Raw genomic sequence first — 21044 nt, forward strand, 5'->3', positions numbered from 1 at the left:
TTTGCCAACATTAAACTTGTGTGAATAATTTAGTGAAACTAAGAGAAAGAAACATAATCTCAAAATTAATCAATGACCTCAAAGTCAATCTCCAAATGTGTGGATATTATAACTATGAACTGGTAAAGCAAACAAGGGAAAGTGTTTTAAAAATCCAGGAAACATAAACTGAAGCTGAGGCCTTTCACAAGATCAAGACAAGATAGATGACAACCTGTAACGGTGTATCTTAGGACTCCATGACTTCAGTTTGGAATTCGGATGCTTGTATTTGCAGTAAATTAAACAAAGCTGAACCCATCTAGAGAAAAAAAACAGCAAATCAAATTATCTTCCTTTTGCCTAAGTGTTATCAATGATGGAGCCTCTTCTGTTGTGTCATGCACACTTACATATAGGCATTTCAGATTATGTAACATCTAAGCATCCTATATCATAATCACCATAAATGGTAACAATACAGCACAATGAAAACTCAGTAATATGAGCAAAGGTGAAATCATTGTGCTGTTCTTAATGTTTTCAACACTACTGAAAGCCTCCAACAAAAGTTAGCAGTTTGGCCTGTAATATTTAAAAAAAAAAAAAAAAAAAAAAAAAAAAGATGGGAAATACATTCACAATACACATTAAACTGTGATAATTTGGGAGTATAATTTTTTGTTCATAATTTTTTTTCAGCGGTTTAATTTCTAATATGCTGCACCTCTTGATGAGCATTTGCTAAAATAGAGCATAACAAAAATTAGCTTGAATTGTAACTTACAATTCAGGCCTGAAGAGCATCAACCTAGAGTGTTTTCAGCCTCACGGCTGAAATACTCCTGGCACCACAATTAAAACTAGAAGACTCTAATTATGGGTGAACTTCAGAAGGTAGAAGTTTAGTTCAGATAAGCACCCAAAAATTACCATTTTAGTGCTCCACTACCAAATGCTCATTAAGTGGTGCAGCATGTTACGTATCACAACATGCTGAAAGAATGTAAAATAGAATCCGAAACTTAAGTGGTATACTCTTATTATGCTGCCAGCATTCTTTCCTAAATATTGGGTGCTTATGTGAACCTTATGGCAACTACAGAAGCCTCAAAATGTCAATCACGTCCAAGTAGCATCTTCGCTTTCAAACCCATGCAACCTGTCTCAACTTTATTCAAACCACGTTCCAGCATCTGGAACCTCATTATTGCTTCTATTGTAATCTAATGCACTCCTCCTGCTCTGATCAATGGCTTCCCCTTGAATTTTTTAAACAGCTTTCATAACATCCAGGCACATTGGTCCATCTGTGTCTCTTGTGAAAGACAAAAAGAAAAAGAGAGAAGGAGAAAGGGAGTTTGGAGACAAGACAGTCCTAATAAAGAAGGGGACTATTGGAAATTGTTAGAAAAAAGATACAGGAAGTACATAAAACTAATCTGGGATGCAGATTGAGGAATACTTGTGGGATTTTCCTTGGCTGTACACATCCTAATCTTAAAAGGAAGAGGGAACAAAATTCACTTCAAGAATAAAGCTGAAAGTGTTTCCAATGTTCTTCATTACAGCATGATCCAATAAGTCCTTACACAAGAAAAGCTAGAAACTGTAATCATTCTAAATGCAAAAGGCCTGCACAACTGCGATGAGAGGTTTTGCACTTGACCAGCAAGTCCTTATGAAATAAAAAAACAATGGAAATGTTGGTAAAAATGACAGAGTATAATACCAGGATCTTCGGTTCCTCTCTTTCCCTACGCATACTTTTAACACCAATTTGTGAGCAACATAATATAAATCCATCAGATCAAACTACTCATGCTCTGCTAACAAACACCAAGCATAAAGCACCAGCCATGGTATGACATAAGAACCTGGGGGGAAAAAAGTCACTTTTCAGTGAGTTACTATGCACAGATTCAAATTAATATACAACCCTAGTCACAGTATCCATGAGTGAGGGAACAAAAGGGAACCAGTAGTTCTGGTGCAAAGATAGCCCAGTTGCTTTTCTGCCTTTCCTTCTGAAAAAACAGCTTCCAGAATCTGCTTCCACTTTCCTATAAAATCCCTACATCAAGCTTAATACCACCATTTATTTAACTTGAAAAAATAACATCAGTGTTTCATGAAAAAACAGTTTAATTCACTAATATTGAAGCTTGTATCACGTGACTACAAGGGTCAATTGTAATTCAGGCTATTTTGCCCTAGAAGAAATATTTTGGAACCATTCTGTATGGCAATTTGTTTACTTTCCTGGACTTGAGAGTTAGCTGACCAATGCTGGTTTGTTTCGGTCATTACTAATTAATTCAGTTTAACTAACCTATTTCTGAACTGGCATGTGGTAAACTAGGAAGCAGTGAAGGCATGGTAACTCTATATCCTGATTTTGTGAAGGCAATGCTTTCCCAGCAACTTTCCATTAATGGTAATTAACTTTATGCCCACTCCCCATAACTGATGACAAATCTCCTAGAGACAACTAATATAAGGAAACTATGGAAGGCAGCAGGAAGACACTGTATTCTGAGAATGTATCTTGATTCTGCCTGTTTACAAGCAGTAAGTTCATAGCTTGAACTCTATCTGTCCTCCAAAATGCACTAACAAAATGTGAATAAAAACTGGTATTTGAGTTTAAAGCTATTTTTTATTGGCAAACTAACTGGAGAATTTAATTGCAAACATAAGACCATGACAAAGACGAGAGCTACCTGTCATCAACTAAAATACGTTATCTGATGTGTTAAACTCTAGTGTGAAATATCAGGACTGGTCCTACTGATTTCAGTGAAGCCATGTATCCAAAAGGAGTTTGTTCCCTTTTCCCATTACTCGAAGTATTTACTGATACAAATGATGATAGAAAAGCATAAAATCAAAAAAAAAATCTACCAAAGAAATTGCAAGGCACTATCTCTGAAACCCATGCTAGCAGCCAACTGCTTCACAGATCATAAAATGCACCACAGCAATATCAACCATATGCATAAAGTATTAACTGCTAGTAAAATGTCTGAGGTTTTTACCCTCCATCCTAAAAATGTGGGGACCAGCTCTAGAGGAAAGCACTATTTTGAACCAAAAATCTGCAAGTTACAGTCAGGCATATTCCAGGTATTATTTGAACTCATAAAATGGAGAAATTCAAAGTCAAGGCTAGAATTCTTTCCTGAGTTAACCCAGAAACAGTGAAAAGCCAACTGTTATTAGGCAGATACTCGAAAGTTAAGGAGGTAAGGAGCCAATGAAAAAAGTTCTTTACATTCACCTAAGCAAAAGTATTGAAAAAGGCCTGAACTATCAGGAGAACTGGCATACAAAAAGAACAAAGAACTGAGACACACTTGACAATCAGTAGAAGAGAATTCACACTGCATCACTCTAGAAGATGTAGCACAGTCATTAGCTACATCAAGGAACAGGAACTAGCACTGTTCCTAATAACCTCAAAATCTCCCACTGCTATGAAACCAGTAAGGTAACCTGGAAAAAATATATTGCCTTTAGGGAAAAGCTATGTGTCAGTATTATTTAGTGAAATTTCCACCAGTACAATTTGGCTCACTGTAAGTCACAAATTTAACATTCTCCTGAATCTGAAAGCGTATCCTAAAAATGAAATATTTAAAGTAGTCTGAGACATAGCCTCTCAAATTCTTCGTTCAAAGTAACTATTTCTTCACTTAAATTCTCTAAAATTATCCCTGTGTCAGTAATGGTGGAAAGTACACTACAAAGAACAATACAATAGGAGGATCACTGTCTACTTGCTAACATGTCGTTTCATTTTCTCATCTCAAAGAGCTAAATCAGCCAGCTAAAGCGTATCTTTGAATTCTTGGTCGACTCAAGGTGCTAAACAATACAGGGAAATCTGGCCAATAGCTACAATGCTTTTGCTGGAAGAGTTCTGTCTGTAAGTAACTAAAAAGCTTCATTAGGCCTAGTGTTTACAATAGTATCACAACAACTACAAAGATTTCCTTTTAAGGTCAAATTGGGTCCTTGTTAGTAAACACACAGAAAGGTGGAAACATACAGCTCCTTTAGCACTTCAGTTCTGATGCCTTAATCATTCAAACACCTTTCTATGTATTTAACTTCAAGTTTCTAAGTGAGAAAACACTTCAGGTACTTAAATGAGCAATATTCTTTTCAGGAATAGGACATGGTCTCTGATCAAAAGCAACAAACAATTTAAAATAAGCATACAGGGGGAAGGGATGAGGAAATATGGAAGAAAAGGCAATGAACACAGATTAACATTAAAGTTAGAGGGTTGAAAGAGGTGATTTTTCTAAAGGCTAATAAGACATTACGGCAGAATTACAAAGTTTAAAGAACATAAAGATTTTCCAAGTTACTTTAATAGCACCGACTATCCTGACAGCTATATCAGAGCCCAAAGGAGACTTGTAATTTTTTTGCCTTAGATTTGAGAATTTGACTGTTTCTCTTGTCATGTGACCAAAAAAATAACATGAGCAAGAGAAAAAGGCGAGTAATTTTCTCCAACGTTTCCCTTTGATTTAGAATTTATTTCTTTCTGGGTCACTAAACTCCATGTTGGAAAACCTGTTCTACCCCTTTTTTAATAAACACTTCAAATAAAAAGTGCTAAATGAAATGCTAAAGAGAAGTTAGTATACAAACTACGCCCACTGTTAATTAGGGAATTTTTACTATGTTTTTCCATCCATAGTTGCACATGTGTCTGTTAGAATAAGATCAATAAACTATTAATGGCATCTTCATGTGAACAGTACATCAAATAGGAATATTTAAAACAGTAACTATTTATTTTTGATAAAGAGTTGGAAAGAATATTCAATTCAGCTTTTCCTGCTATTTAGATCTAGTTCCACTACTCAGTTCTAAAATACCTTTCATATATTAATATGTCTTTCTTATATGGATATTTTTCATCTGCACTACCAGCTTCCAAATACTTTTTTTTTGCTCCCCTTCGAAATTATCACCTGAAATCTGTACGATGATAATCATCTTGATCACGGCCATGGTGGATAATATTTTTAAATGTAGACATCATTTTAAATGCATATCATTTCTAAGAGTGGATATTACCAGACTTCTACAATAATCTGCTATATATGGATTCTGAACTCTATTATTAAAAATAGGTTTTCTTCTGAAACACTTAAATTATGCTCACATTGAAGGCACACTGGTGGAACACAATACAGTATATAAATTCTGAGGACTGGTGATGTCACATGAAGATGTAACTTCTTTTAACTATTGCCTCAATTAAGTGTCAACCTCTTTTTTGTAACTATAAAGGAATCCCAACAAAAATTTTAAATCTAAATGAAAGCAGAAAGCCAATATTACCTACACATCTTAATTACTTCCAATTGTGGTTTAGAAACTGGTTTAAGAAAAAAGTGTACTGCACAGCATGATCATCACAACAATGATTACATAGTTTTAACAGTGTTTGAAAAAAATAACATACATGTAAAAAAGCCATGTTTTGCACATTATTAACTTTTCAGTTTCACTTAAAATGCAGCATATCTCCAAAGGCTATGCTGTTAAAAAAAAAAAAAAAAAAAAAAAAAGGTCTGAGTCGGATGTAGTGACTGAAAACAGGACCCTTAAAGAACACTGGTGGAAGTGAGAATTTAAAGAGGAACAATAAAGGCCAAAAGAGGTTCGATGAGGGATCAGGAGTACAAGACCCAACGAGATAGTCAGCCAGCTACGTACAGCTTTTAAATCCTTTGCACAACTCAATCTGCCAAAGAGGCATCCCAAGAATAATATTGTATTTATCACTCCAGGCATATTAAAAATGGATTTTCTTTGTAGCTGGTCTTTGGAGAAGTATATAGAGTATAAATTCAATTATTAGATTGTTTTATTTGAATAATCTAAAAATTAAAATTTATTAAAACTATTAACTTTTAAAGCACTACATATGTTTTCAAAGTTTATTTAATTTAGTCTCAGCTGATCATTTGATGAGAAGCACAGCAGAATGCATCTTTTTACTATAAACTTTGGGTTGCATGATTTTACATTAAGTATTTATAAGTTTATTGCATAACAGCTTAAGTGTGCAGGTTTTAATTTATCCTGTAAATTTATTTACCTTAATTATTGCAGACTGGTACTTGCAGCCACAGCTTTGCTAGTACTTAGCTATTCAGTATTCTATTCAGCTATCTAGCTTCATGTTCCTCTGTTCCCACAACCATAATTCATCTAATTCATCTTTCCAAAAAGAGATCTGAACAATGTCAGAAACAATAAACTTAATGTCAGAGACAGAAAAAACAAAAAACCCAGACCTGACAAATCAATAAAAGTACAAAAGTAACTTCAAAATGTAGCTTTAAATTGAAAAGTTTAAGCCAACTAAACAGATTACATGTTTCAAGATTAAAACACATGAACCTGATCTCATTTAACTGAAAACAGAGAAAATTCTGTAGTAAACTTCACAAGGAACAGGATCAAGTATTCTGGGCCCCTTTTATTCCTAAAATTAAAGAATGTTTACCCCAGCTCATTGTTACCCACAGATTTTGGTGTACAGTACACACAAATGACTCAAGCAAAAGATGCAGCATAAGGATTAAAATGTACCCTTTGCTTATGTATGATGGCATCAGACATGCTATCGGAAATCTGTAACCCACTACTGCATCTAACTAAAGATTCATGTTATAAAGGAATATATACAAATGACTAAGCAGAACACTCAGCATAAGGATGAAGACTTCTTACCCCATATTTACATTGGCGGGATGTTGCTCCATACTGGAAGCGACACTGTTCATCAGCATCATACACCTGACCTGGGGCCACAGCTGGATAAAGAAAGTCACGCTTGGGAGGCTCATTATCAAGGCAAGTACCACGGCCCGAACTGTTCAACATAAAGGACCAAATCAATTAGGTATTCTACTGACTGTAAATCACAGTAATGATATCATGTATCTAGTTCTTACTTTTAACAGCACTGGGTGTGAAACAAAGGTGATTGCAATAAACAAACAGTAAGATGGTACACCCATAGTAAAAATAAAAAATAATGAGGGAATTCAGAGATTAAAATATTTTTTCATCATTATTCTTAACAAAGAAAAAAAAGCTTATTTTAATCGTGAAATAGATTTCATATATTATCCTTTTTTAAACTGCGATAATTTCTGAGCCACACAAGACTGATTTTCATTTTTGTTTTAGGATTCCTGTTTGTTTTCGCTGAAGAATAGCTACATTTGGTCATAGAATGAAAAAAAAACAAATTAAGCAAATAATAGAAATCAAGTTTACAATTCTTAATAACCCTTCTGATCCTTCAAACAGCTAAGTACAATCTTATAGATATAAGTAGTTCAATTGGTTTATATAAAATACATTTAAATTTCAATATGACTGAGTGTTTATAGGATTAGGACCTTAACATGCATGGGTTTTATATATTTGAGTGAACAAAATAGTCACAGTGGTAAAAATTCTGCAGGATCTTCAGATGCACCTATACTAGAATGAGTAAAAAAAAAAGTATGGATCCAAGATCTTTTCTATAGTATTATTTAGTCTTAAAAATTTCATGCTAGAACTAAGATCATCATCTTTGAAAACTTAAATATTTTCTTCTTTTGTATTTACTGTTTTATTTGGTGGTTGGTGAGGTTTTTTTCCAAGATACATCCCTATTCAACCACAATATTTTAGAGTAGTGGAATAAATAACAAAGAAAGCCAAATGCAGAGTTCTGTTTAGAAAACTTTGTACTTCGCTAAATATAATTATTCAGCTTTATTTAGTCATAGTATGCATAAAAGTGGATATATGTTTTTTTACTTTCATTTCATATGTGAATAAGTGAGGATTTTTAAAGAATTCTTATGCCAACACTTCAAATTTTTTCCAACATTCCTACAAATTTTGCCAGCACTTATGGTTTTTTTCCCAAATCTTTTCCATGCACCTTGCCAAAGGAACATAATTTTGAAGTGAATGTTCTACACTGTTTTTTGGAGATCTCCAGTTTTCTATACTTTTCATCTGCAGATAAAAAAAAGAGCAAAAAGCCTCTTTTAACTACATGCTTTATATTCTGATTTTAACCCCTTTTTTTCAATTCTTTGGAATACTACAATAAACACTCTGAAAAAGCAAAGAAACAAACAAATGCCAACCATTGAAGAAGATGGTAAATGGCAAATGAGGCAATAACCAGGTAAATACAGAAAAAAATATGATATTCGGTTACTAATCACAATTAATTTAATGTGATTCACCTGCGTGCACACACACCCCTTCAGCTGAAATCTACCTTTAAAATATCAACTGTTCTGGAAGAGAAAATTATGTACTTGCCCCTTTATTCAGTTTTAATTACTGCAAGCATATATATTTTCTAACAGCAGAAGCAGGGAAACTATCCTACATTCTTCTGAATCTAAATATTTCACTGTTGTGTTTTGTATGTATGAAAATAACTCAAATACTATCTGATTTTTCTGCATTGTTTGGACCAGACTGCAGATAGGAACTTTGCTTAAACAAGCACTGTGAAGTTTACCATTCAACATCAGCTTGAGCTAGTATTGCATATGATGGGAACATTTCCGTAGATTCCAATAGTGCAGAGTTTGGCCTGTAAATTGCAATCCTGTAAACAGACAGCCAAGGGCATGGCATTTAAAAACACGCTTTAAATCTGGTGACTCTCTCCATAGGCATATGTACCTCTCCACGGATTTGATTATCAAATCAGATCTAAATCTTCAAATTCACCAAACTTGTAAATTAAAGTCTATGCCTACTCTAGGAAACATATAAATGCAGAAATGTTAGTCAAAATCCTTGTAGTAAATACAAAAACATGCTTCCTCTGCTCTAATGACAGTATTTCCACCATAATGAAGTGTTGTTGTAGTAGTAAAAAAGCAGGAAAATTACTACAAAGCAGTCATTCACCTACTAGCTACATTACATCAAAACCTCTCAGACCAAGAAATTGATTTTCTCTTTCTTTCCACTTCAGTTCTAGTAGCTGAACAAAATTGACACATTTTATAAATCTAGTGTTAGGACCTAGTACCGTATTGTGTGAATTGAAGTCTCTTGGAAAAGAAATAGTATGTGTTATAAAACACATTAATAAACCCAGGGACTTTCCATTGGTAACGAAAAGTCTCACCAAAGCTGTGCAAAGGATGAATACAGGCTGAGGACCATTAAACCTTTCCAGACAACTTCTACTGGACTCAGGAATGTTCTCATTCTTCTCCCTTTCTCTTTCCTCCATCAAACCAAAACTGAGATATTTCAGAAAAAAAATAAAAAATCTGCTAAATCTCGGGGAATGGACCAGAGCGGTGCAAGAAGAGTAATCTTATCAGAGCACTTTATAAACAGAGTCTACAGGTCTACAGCAGTGAAAAAAGCCCTTTGTGTACATGTGAAAAGGAGAAGAATGCCCACATACCTTCAACTCTGCAATTTTAGAAAATTCCAACTTACAAAGGCTGTCGTGCTTTGTGATTTTATCTTATGTTAGGACACATATACAAAGTCAAAAAACCTACATGACATCCCTGCACAGAATTTATATTTTCGAATAGGGAGTGGATAAATCTTTAGTGTCTGCAATAGAAATAAGACAATCTCAAACTCACCATACGTTCTATTTACTCTACAAGAAACTACTAGTACTCAAAGATTTTCTGATTTTCATCATTCAGGTTGATTTCATGTGGTTTTATGGGACACAGTGGGACTGACTTCAATTACAAAATACCTAATCTTAATGTCATTTTATCCCATTATGCCAGTGCAGTACCTCAAGAGATGTTTCTAAACACTACAATATAATTTAAACATTGGTTTGTATTTAAATATCACAGGACAGCAAATTAATCTTCTGTTGGGAAGGATATCAACGATACTCAAGTATTCTCTGAAAACTTAAGATGTCAGACATGCTCGATCAAAATAACATCAACCAGGGGGTCCATGTTACAATCTTTACAGACTGAACAATGCAAAACTGCGGATCATCACCTCTGTACAAACATCACTGTTGTATCCAAGTAAAGTAAGGAGAAAAAGCAAAAACCATGGATATAGAACTTTCAGGGTTTATGCTCCTATTAAAGTATCTATTCCCAAATATCTCAGCAGCATGCACAGTACAACACAGCTCCTTCAATCGTTGAAGAAAATATACCAGAGCATTGGCACTGAAAATATTTTTTAATGTTACAGACTTGGCTCATTCATAAGTATGTGAATGCAAGCTATGATTAACGATCATAAATTAAATGTGTTATATATATATTTGTAATTATCTGTTATACCTAAACAATCATATACATAAATGTATGGATAGTATACCTAATATTTTATGATGTTACCAAATTACCCACAAATATGGAAAAAATAGTATCATTTATTAACTATAAACACAGTCCATTTTATGCAAATACTTACTTATAAAAATATGAATTATCTGCATGCCTATATATAACATCTGGATCCTAACAGAATCCTTACTTCATATTTATTATACACTTTTCCTGAGTAAAAAATGACTTCTGGAGTGTTATCAGGATATATTTCTGTACGGGTTACAAAAGTTGCTTAACTTGACATTAATGAATAAACTCTGCAGCTTGCTCAATAGTCTACAGATAATAACAAATATTTGTAGAATCAGGGCATAAGTAATGGAAGTGTGATTTGAAGTGGTATGTTTAAAATTAAAATGAACCAGAATAGGACTACAAAATTAAAACATTGATTAATGTAGGGAAATTCAAACATTTATGTGGATTTACCACTCACTCTCATGATAAATTCCACTTCTTTCCAATCTTTCACACAAGGCTGTCTCTATGTCTTATTACCTGTTTCACAGCAAATACTCTAATTTTGCATATTACTTGACTTCAATTTATTAGTAGATAATTTGCTATTTCTTTAGGATATACTTTCCTCCACAATATGGTCTGTGTTTCAAAGTGTTCTTTTATTCATTTGAATAATTATCCAGTAGCCATAATAGGAAAGAATCTATTGGTCATTCTATCAAAATCAAGTGCCTACCAAAATCTATCGGGAGATACTAAGCTATAAAATATTGGGTCACTTTCTTGTTCTATACGTATTTCTTCAAACATTCTATAAATAAGTTAATAGGAATCTGCTGCTGATTCTGTCCTTTACAGTTTCTTTAAATTTAAATCAAACAAGCGGTAGACAAAAAGTAATACTTGTAAAGTAAACACTCAAAAAAATATTGCCAGCCCATGATTACAGAAACTGATTTGTTTGGGTTTTGTTGTTGTTTTTTGTTGTTGTTGTAGTTGGTTGGTTGTGGGGTTTTTCTAAAGTGGGTAGCCTTTTGAACAAAACACAAGACTTTCAAAAGTTCCAGAAATCCAGAGTTATTGGGAACATGTGCTCTTTATTCAATGATGTCTGCTAAAAAAAAATTACCCACTAAACTTTAAAGAAAAAAGAAGCATATTATAATCCAAAGTGTAGGTCAGGAGATAATAATGAACGTAAATTTTCTCTACTGATTTGTAGGAAAAGAAATGAAATTTTGATATGATTGATGTGATCTTATCTTTCAAACCTAGTCTTGCCTTGTAATTTTTTTTTAATAACTTATATTTCTGGAGCACTAGAGGACTGGCAAATCTGCCATAGACAGGATATGAGGCATATATAGACATATTCTATATTTATCTTACATATCCACTCGTACATTCAAGATTCTTGGGCAGATGTTGTCTGAGTCCAGATATTGGATGAATTTTATATAGTCTACATGGGCTTGCTTGGATCAAGGTAGTTTTGGCTCCTTTCCAGAGTTAGAAAGGTGTAGTCTCAGATCTAAATCCTGCTGTATAGCAATCGTAGAGACTCTCCAAGAATTTCCTGCAATAGATCTTACTTATTACAAATAGTTTTAAAGACTGTTGGTACTTCTCCATTCACCTTCAAAAGGCAATCCTGCCTTTCAAAGACAGAGCTGGCCATCTGTCTCTTTCTAACACCTTCTCATATCTGATACTGACAAGATTAACGAACTATGATTCCAGAATCACTCAGATTTTGTTATTACAAAACATAAAAGTAACTGAACAAATAATTCTAAGCAGAAAGTTATCTTCTTTCTATCTAGGTGTCTGCATGGCTCTATAGGCACACTGTATAACATGAAAGTTTCATTATATCCAGCATATAGATACATTTTTTTTAATGTATATACACATATGTGTGCTGCATAGAATACAATTTATACTAATTGCTTTTCAGTCACAAACAATATTTTTAGGCTTGGTTCATTTCTCCTGTAAACAGACATTAAGGGTTTTTATTTCTCTCACAGGAATTTCTGTTCCCTGATACTGCTTTCCAGCCCTTCAATGTTCAGCGAGTATTTCTACAAAATGTTAAAGCCATTGTAAACCACTTACAAACAATTTAGTTGATAAACTGAATTCAATCAGTCACTCTAAAATAAAGCTCAACAGACAACAACTATTACGGCCTAGAAGGAATGTTTTCCTCAGAAAAAAATTAAATTTTCTTTGCCCATTTCAGAGTCTATGCTGGCTGGTCATACTTCTTAAGAGTTTTGATAGATCTATTTGTAATACATATATATTTTATTTGTCTTATTGTCATCCTTTGAGCCATATTCATGCTTTATGCATCCACCCTGCAAAATAAAGTGCTTTCCCAACTAGTGCTTGGCTGAACTGATACCTTCCAAGTGACACTTGATGACTGCTCCCCAGTAGCCTAAGTCTGGAAAATTTGTTCCCATGTGTTGTTTTAAGAAAGTCTTCAGAAAGAGAAGGATGAAGGTGGGGCTCTACTTTGGGTGTCACCAGGATGACTTCTGATGATAAAGGACAATATGGTATCTACACAACAAAACTGCATACTGTGCAAAACTGCAGTAGTAAGTGGTGACCCAAGCTGGTAAACTAGTAAATCCACACATTATCTACCTCACCATACAATACTGTGAACATATAATGAGCTTCTAGTGAAATTCTTTCCAGCTGCACTGTCCTGGTACCAGGACAGCCCTGCCCAAGCTTGTATCCAGATCCAAGCCAATAACGTAAAAGTATTGTGGTATACCATACAGACTCACAGCCTCAGGTTTCTGCTTGGATATTTGCATTTCACGCTATCATGTTCTTTCTTTCTTGTTAGATATAGCTAAATGAATCCTAAAGTAGCTATACTCTTTCAGCACAGGAAAAAAAATCCACTTGTCCTCCTTGTTTGTAGTCTACTGGGTCCTGTCCCAGCTGCTTTCACAACATAGCAGAAAAAGGGGCAGAGTCTAATGTATCTAGAATAAACATCTGGAGGCACAAGAAAACATTTTGAGGCTTTGCCTCTAAAGCTCTAAATCAGCATTTTCCTCATCTGTTGCTACATCATGAAGTATCAGAAAAAAACAAAGATTTTTCCTGTCTGGATGTAGACTGTTCTGTTCTTATACGAGCAGTCAGAGAATTGCTACCGCATGAAACTTGCTATTTTTCTTCTCTTCTTGCTCACTGATCAGTACCTGCAATAGAATTGTACCATTCTTAAAGCTGTTCTGCCTTAACTAAAGGGGTGAATGGGTAAGAAGAAGTGATATAAGCTTGTGACAGTTTTCTTGTAGGTATCTGTGTAACTCTATCTCAACAACTTCCTGCTGTCATTAAGCAGATGGCATGAAAAACTGGGAAGAAAACTAGCAACTGGAGAAAAAAAAAATCTACAGTTTTGCAGTTGTTTTATGAAATAATACAACAACCATATTAAGAAAAAAAGTATCAATTTATATATAGGATATTAGAACCACTAACAATAAGAAGTAAAGATTTATAATAAACAGATAGTGTTTGAGAAATGTAACATTTCTAAAAATAGGTTGCAAAATTAATAGATGAAAGAGAAGTTATCTTTGGTTCTTAGTACATTGTTTAACACATTATCCTATAGACTTGATAAATCTATTCACAATTGCAATGCATAAAATAATGTTTATCCAAGGTGGCTTTGGAAAAAAAAAAAAAAAAACATCTATATTCTGTGTTACAAAAATACAGCTAAAATATGATAAAAGATAATTTATTATTGAAGATGCTATGTGTTGATTCTTTTTATTCGAGCTCAACTATCACTTAGTATCTTCAGTAACAATTTTTTTAAGAAATATGCAGATGGTAGTAATTTGAGTGGAGTTGTAAACACTAGCAATGATCAGGAAATGGCTCAAAAAACCTAAAGAAATTAGAAATATGGGAACAGTTTTACCAGAGTACTATTTTGGCTTTATCCTAATAGAACTACAATTTCACCAGCATCCTACAGACTTAAAACCATAACTTAACAGTGAATCAAACCTAGCAAATGGAAAAGAATAATGGAGATACTAGCAGTAAATAATAAAATAAATTTTAAAAATAAAACACAAAAGCGGAGGAGGCACAAGCTAAATATGTTTTTAATGGGCAGTACAAATTTGAAGCATCAATGCATACGTATCAAGTAGAGAAACAAGAAAGTTTCTTCCTGCTGAAACCTAAAACTGTGCAGAAACATTATGAACAGATCTTAAGCTCTACTTGCAGCATAACACAAGTCACAAAACCTCACCACGTTTCTTTCCATAAGTTCATAAATGAGAAACTACTTCTTAGCTATCTGTTGAATTATGTCTTCGTCAATAGAAAACCTATTGTCAGGACAATTATAGGATCAAAATGGAGTTCAGGTGAGAGTAACAAATAGAAGTAAATGAGATGGACAGTAGCAGAACTGTAACAGTAAGAAACAAACCTCCAAATGCTACAAGAAAATTCCTGAACTGTATACTTACAGTCAGAACTATTAAGCTGTAAAACAATCTCTCAGAAGAGAGATGCAAAAACCATATTCTTTTTCATAGTTAAAAGTAGGCTGTGTGACACACTAGAAAGACTTCTAGCAGGAACAGTGTTAAATTAAAAGAAATTACTGGTAATGATAAAATAAAACTACCCTGTATATTTTTTATAGTGGCAGTGTTAGATGAATACATGTATCTCTCCTGAGAAAATAAATCTGTGTTGTGAGACACCAGTATCACAGACACAGATACAGAAGACTTAATTCAGTGTGCTTCAGTTTAGACACTCAAATGCTCCAGTGCATAAAATTGGGTGGTGGCACAGTTCAGTGGGCTGACACAAAGTACCTTAACCTAACATAGTAACTGAAGCTTTTTTCCTCTGAACAGCACCAGCATTAAACATCTGTCTCTGCTCTCTGATTCTATAGGGAGCTTAAAGACCTCTTCTGACCAATTCTGTGATCCTCTACATTGTGTGGAAGCTACATTTGAACTAGCCTGAAGTAAGTTTATTGGTCTGGATGGATCCCTTCAGGTAAGATTCAGAATATACCAGTTTATTCTGAGGTTACAGCTCTCAAAGAGCAGGAGAAGCTCACTTCGTTCTTAGTTGCCTCATGGTTAGAGCACTTGACTAGTTTAAGCCCATCTCCTAAAATACAGAAAGTGTCTGAATTATTGAACAACATTTCTTAAAGGAATGATTGCACTGATGACACTGAACCTACCAACCAACTGCTATTTGCTCCCATAAAGCCTGTCTTATGACATTAAAAAAAAATCCTATTATTAATCTGTTCTCACTGAACTCATAGCTCTGTTTGTCTTCCACAGCTTAAAATATAAACAAAGGCTTTGTTATGCATCATATACCAATGTATACATTGATATGGGCCCATTTTTGAGACTAGCATATTTTGACTGTTTAATTTGTTTCATACAGAAGTAAAATTTCAGGTAGCAATTTACTTCTGGATAAAAATCACTACAAAAGTATGGGTTAGCACAATTTTAAGGCATCAGTATAAAGATCTATACTATCCTCTCCTATAATATTTCTATTGTCAGCAAAGGTGCCAAAGAACATTGACAGATTAAAACCCACAAGACTGCATAAAAAAATCTAGAGAACGAAATGTACAAGGAAGAGGGCTACAACCTTGTTCCCTTCATTAGATTCCCTAACATCATGCATTTATTTAAAAAAACCAACTCTCATCATTCATAGACAACAAGCCTCTTTATTTCTCACCCTCAGGTTAATGAAGTAATGAGATATGATCAGAACTTCAAAATATTTTGAATAGATTAAAGATGAAAACTGTGAAATGCAGAATGGAGCCGAAGAAGCTTTTGCCATTACATAGAAAAAGTGCTCAACAAAATAAAAGTCTTAAGTAACTAGCTGTATTTCTGTCTGTTGATTCTAAAAACATAAGCCATCAGAACAGGTCAGTGTATCTCTACTGTTTAACCTGAAAGGTGTCAATTTTTTGAAAACTCATTATTTTTCTTGAGAGATTACTTACTCTAAAAAACTGGTGATGTAATCCCGACTGCAGGCTGACCAAGAGAAGGGGTTGGTGTTTGCTGTAATATGAGCTGCCATTAGCTTTGCTGCTTCATGACCTTTGGTCCCACAGGAATTTCCAATTCCATCATGATTCATACCAAAACTGCCCAAAAGGGGAGGAAAGAAACAGCCCGTTACTTTTGTACAGCATCAGACATATCTTAAAACTTAACGTCACATTTACGGAAATCATGTTGGACCTATAAGAACAGAGTTAGTAGAGGTGAACTCTTAAGTGAAGAAACAGGATCAGTTTATTAAGATCTCAAAATACTGCACCTTCTTTCCTCCCACAGACTTGTGAAAGCATTTTACTTGTTTTCTAAAGCTTTTAAATTTAACAATATTCTTGCAAGATAAATACAGAGCACTCAGTCCTTATCTGGCATTATACTTGGATAAGGAACATACATTGTGGCACTGACATCTGGATTAGTAAACAAAGACAAATAGAGAATAGGTGATGTTGTTGTAACATTACAGTATAGGTACAGAGCAGTCAATGATAATTCAAGCAGAACATGGGTTTTGCGATTCCTAGGGTTATGCTGTATGCACACCCCCTTCTCCATATCCACTCACAGACCAACTCGGTGCTCTTCTATTAGAGCTCTGCTTTGTCATGGAACATCAGAATGAACAAAACACAGTAAAAAACCTCTGGGGGGCACTTGGCCAACAGAGATTTCCAGCCAACAAATGAACTTTCAACAAAAATGATATGACTCTGGAAGAAGAAATATGGCAGAAGAATCCTTATGTCTTAGAAATCCTGAACTACTGAAATACACCCTTGGAGCTAAAAATCATCAAAATAACCATCTAATTAAAACTAGAAGCAAATTCACAGAGCACCTATTTGGAAAAACTTCCATTACAGACTACCTTTAGTTAAATTATTCCTGTTATTGCTAAACAATCAAGATTGTATACTTGACTAGCCAACATAAATTATACACCCAAACAGGGTATTTCTTAGTGGTATGTATTTTTCTAAAACTCAAGTTTTCTTAGTCTGCCTTTTATTAATTTCCATTGAATCACTTGGGGAAAAAAAAAAACATATTTCTTTAAATATTAACCTTTGGTCAGATTCATTCCTTACACCCAAACATGGCACAAGACTTATGAAATCAGAGGGACAGGTAGTGAGACACACAGGAGCCTCCTTGACTATGAGAGAGAGAAGTAGTTAAAGAGAATGCCAAAACTGAGCTTCTCCACACCCAGGCAGCAAAACTGTCACTTCTTGATGTATAATGCAAAAAGGTCAGTCTTTGGAGCCTTCTGTATTACAAACGCTAAAAAGACTGACTCCTTGGTTTCTTACTTATCATTTAGGAATGCAAATATGTTGAGACACTCCAGTTTTCATTTTTTAAAAACTTGGAGGACTGAGTGTCGGAAGATAGAAATGGTGGTAGATTAGACGCTGGCCACCACTTCACGCCACTTTAGTGAAAATGGCAATAGTGGTGTTATATTAATCTGAACATATTGCTACAGAATGTGACACAAAAATACAAGACCTTCACACTACACTGAGCTTCAATATATTGAGTACCATTCCCTCTCTTCAACAGATCATGACAACCTACAAGCACAAGGTATGGCCAACCATTCTTCCCAAATCCCAGTAACCACGTGGATACAAGAAAAGAAACATCAGTGAATGCCTACAAGCTGGGAAACGACTTCATTAACAACAAAAAAACCCCACTTCTTTGCCTATGGGATGTCTCCTTATGGTATGTAGCAATGCCTGCATGTATCTAGTTCAGTGTGTGATATCTCATAAATGCAGAGAACCATATGCTATATTGTATCTGTGAATAGTCTGACTGACACAAATTATTGTATCATCAGCTGAAGAATAGCCCTCATATATAAAAAAACACAGCTTTAAAAACAACTCATCTGAGCAATGTATGTATTGCAATGCAACTTTCAGACCAGTGTAAATTATTATGACCTTCGATATTTATGTATATATAGATATATTTTTCAGGAGGGAAGAACTTAGATGTCCAATAATGAAAAACGTACTCTATTCACCTAATTCTCAAGTGGTATACTTCAAACTGAAACAATTTCTTTCGAATTGCCAATGTACAATATCTTAAAATAGAAAATGTTAGTTTTTAATAATCTCTATGAATTACTCTTTTACAGAAACAGGCATTTGGGTATGTGGGAAAGACCTGAACTGGATCATGCTGACTATATCCGATATCCAGCTAATCCCTTGTTAGTGTATTCCATTTGTCAAAGAAATGCCAGACTTCAACTGTCTTGGAAATGAAATCTGTATCTTTTGGGCCTATTTAAAAAAAAAAAAAAAAAAAAAAAGATAAAACTTTGTAGTTGAATAGTTTTCCTTCTTCTACCAGCTCTCCTTGTGAAAAAGATGATGTTGCTAATGGTGGCAACGGTATGCTTGATAATAAGCGTGTCTGTGAATGGAAGCTCCGATTCCTGATGCAGACAGGAATTCAATACTATTTCATGAGCTTACGGTTTTCTCGTTTTTTATAAATATTCATACACCTAAATCATCTATTCCATTCCAATAAGGCTCTTCTACTTGCCCCTGCTTCTGAATTTAGGAGGAAACTGATCATTAGGTCTAGGTAGTTTTTTCTGATGCTTGGCAAGGGGTTTTGCAATTACTGTCATCTGTTTCCAAAGACGGTAGTGGCAGCATGCCATTATAGCCCAGTAACTTGCACTCCTATGGCCAGGATTGCAGACAAAAACACATTTCTGTCCAAAGTACCAGTTTTATTTCCATCAGAACATGATGGTTATATTCGGCCATCATTACATTAAAGCTATGTCTTTTACAAAAGCATGTTTGCAATTAGATTGAGGTAGGAAGGCAGGGAAGAAAGGAAGCAACATAAAATACTCTTTGTGGAGCCACTGTTATGGTTTACGTACCTTTTTCAAACTCACTAAACAGAGGCAGGCTATATTTCTTTCACTGGCTTAACGGGCCTGTCTAAAACTAGCAGTATATTTCTGCCTTTAGAAGAACAGCCAGATGAGTGCAAAGAGAGAGACAATTTTTCTCAGGCAATGCAGCAGTTTCTTTATGGAGTTACCCTTCCACCTACCATCTCAAGGAAAGCTATTTAGCCCAGCAGCTCCCTTTTTTCAAGAATTACGGCTCCTCTTCTCCCAAGAGAGCACCTACATTAAAAAACTGTGCAAAGCATCAAGCCTAAGACCTTTGTCATAACTGAAACTCTCCTGCAATTTCTCTATAGTTTGTACACTTCTTAAAAAATACTGAGAAGGCAATACATCTGACTACTGCTCTGTGCCTGTTTCATTTACTAACATCGTTAATGCAACAGATTGTTTTTTCTTTGGCAATCTGTTTTTCCTTATATCTCAAAAATTATCTGAAGGAATTATTTGTAATACACATCCAACTTAAGACCTGACCTCAGGAATCACAGGGGAGATAAGTAGCCTCAGCTGCCCAGAATAAATAGCAATAAATAAACAGAGGCCCTGAAGTATAAGCAGAGGGAAGGATGGGAATGTAAACTTCTCATCTACCCTTCCTTTTTCTTACAAAGGAACAGTTCTGCAGGTTCCTACAGTTTTATTTATATTTAAAATTAGGCTACCAATCTGTTGGGTGGTTCTAAACTATGATGGTCATAGTTGCCAAAACACTTATTGCTGATGTATCTGAAATGACAGCAGTTATTTTTGTGAGACAGCCAGGATGCTTCTGTCCTTATTTATTACCCAAACACTTAAGATTCAGAGAAAACAGATCCAAACCAATCTAAGTGTTCCTCAATACTGTTTGCTGAGGTTTATTTTGTAGATCACATACTTTTATGGCACTGAAGTAATCTACAATGTGCTAATCAAATTAACTGCTTTTTCTCATTAACAAGCAATGATCCCTGCTTTCCAACTGTAGTACTAATGTTCAGCATATCTAACCATTTCCTAGCTTTCTCAGGACTTGGAGTGTTCAGAACTGCAGAGAATGCTAATGTTTTTCTTTAAATACAATAGCATATGTTCATTTTTTAGTCACTTACTGATTCATGAGTTATATGAATGTGACCTAAATCTTCTAAAGCAGTGGCTCTTACTTTGCTCTGCCACTTATTTGTTAGCATAAGGAAGAAACGTACCAGGGACTATGAATCTTGAGCCAGGTGAGACAAGAAAGTTATAGGAACCCAAGCAACAGAAATACCATAAAATCAAGCACTTGACATTCTTGTCCATTATCTGAGACTGATTTACAGCTGCATAACTACTTGTAACTCTTTAGAAAAAATAAAGCTTTCTAAGAGAGAAAAGAAACTTGAACCCTAAGAATTTTTATTACGCTAATTATTTGCACTAGGAGAGACAAAATAGACATACGTACTAAGAGTGAAATGGGTCATTTTCGAGCTAAGAATCTTGACCCAGGAACATTGCTACAACGTCCTCCAGTGTATCAGCATGTTAGTTAGACACTGTTCTCACAACATCTGCAAAGAACGAAGGAAAGGGCAGGGAAGGCCCATAAAGTGCACCAGTGAGTGAATAACACTTTTA

At 34.7% G+C, this 21044-nt stretch overlaps 1 protein-coding gene across 1 annotated transcript in view; it reads right to left on the bottom strand.

Moving 5' to 3' along the window:
• Positions 1–21044, bottom strand: part of ADAMTS6 (ADAM metallopeptidase with thrombospondin type 1 motif 6) — a gene marked incomplete at its 5' end in the record, with an annotated part of 141756 nt that overhangs the window by 61679 nt on the left and 59033 nt on the right. The window contains 2 exons of the mRNA XM_080362255.1: positions 6745–6886; positions 16423–16569. Coding sequence (XP_080218381.1) covers positions 6745–6886; positions 16423–16569 — 289 coding nt within the window. The remainder of the gene's footprint in view (positions 1–6744; positions 6887–16422; positions 16570–21044) is intronic.

The sequence above is a fragment of the Nesoenas mayeri genome (assembly GCF_963082525.1).
Source record: "Nesoenas mayeri genome assembly, chromosome: Z".
Classification (NCBI taxonomy): Eukaryota; Metazoa; Chordata; class Aves; order Columbiformes; family Columbidae; genus Nesoenas; species Nesoenas mayeri.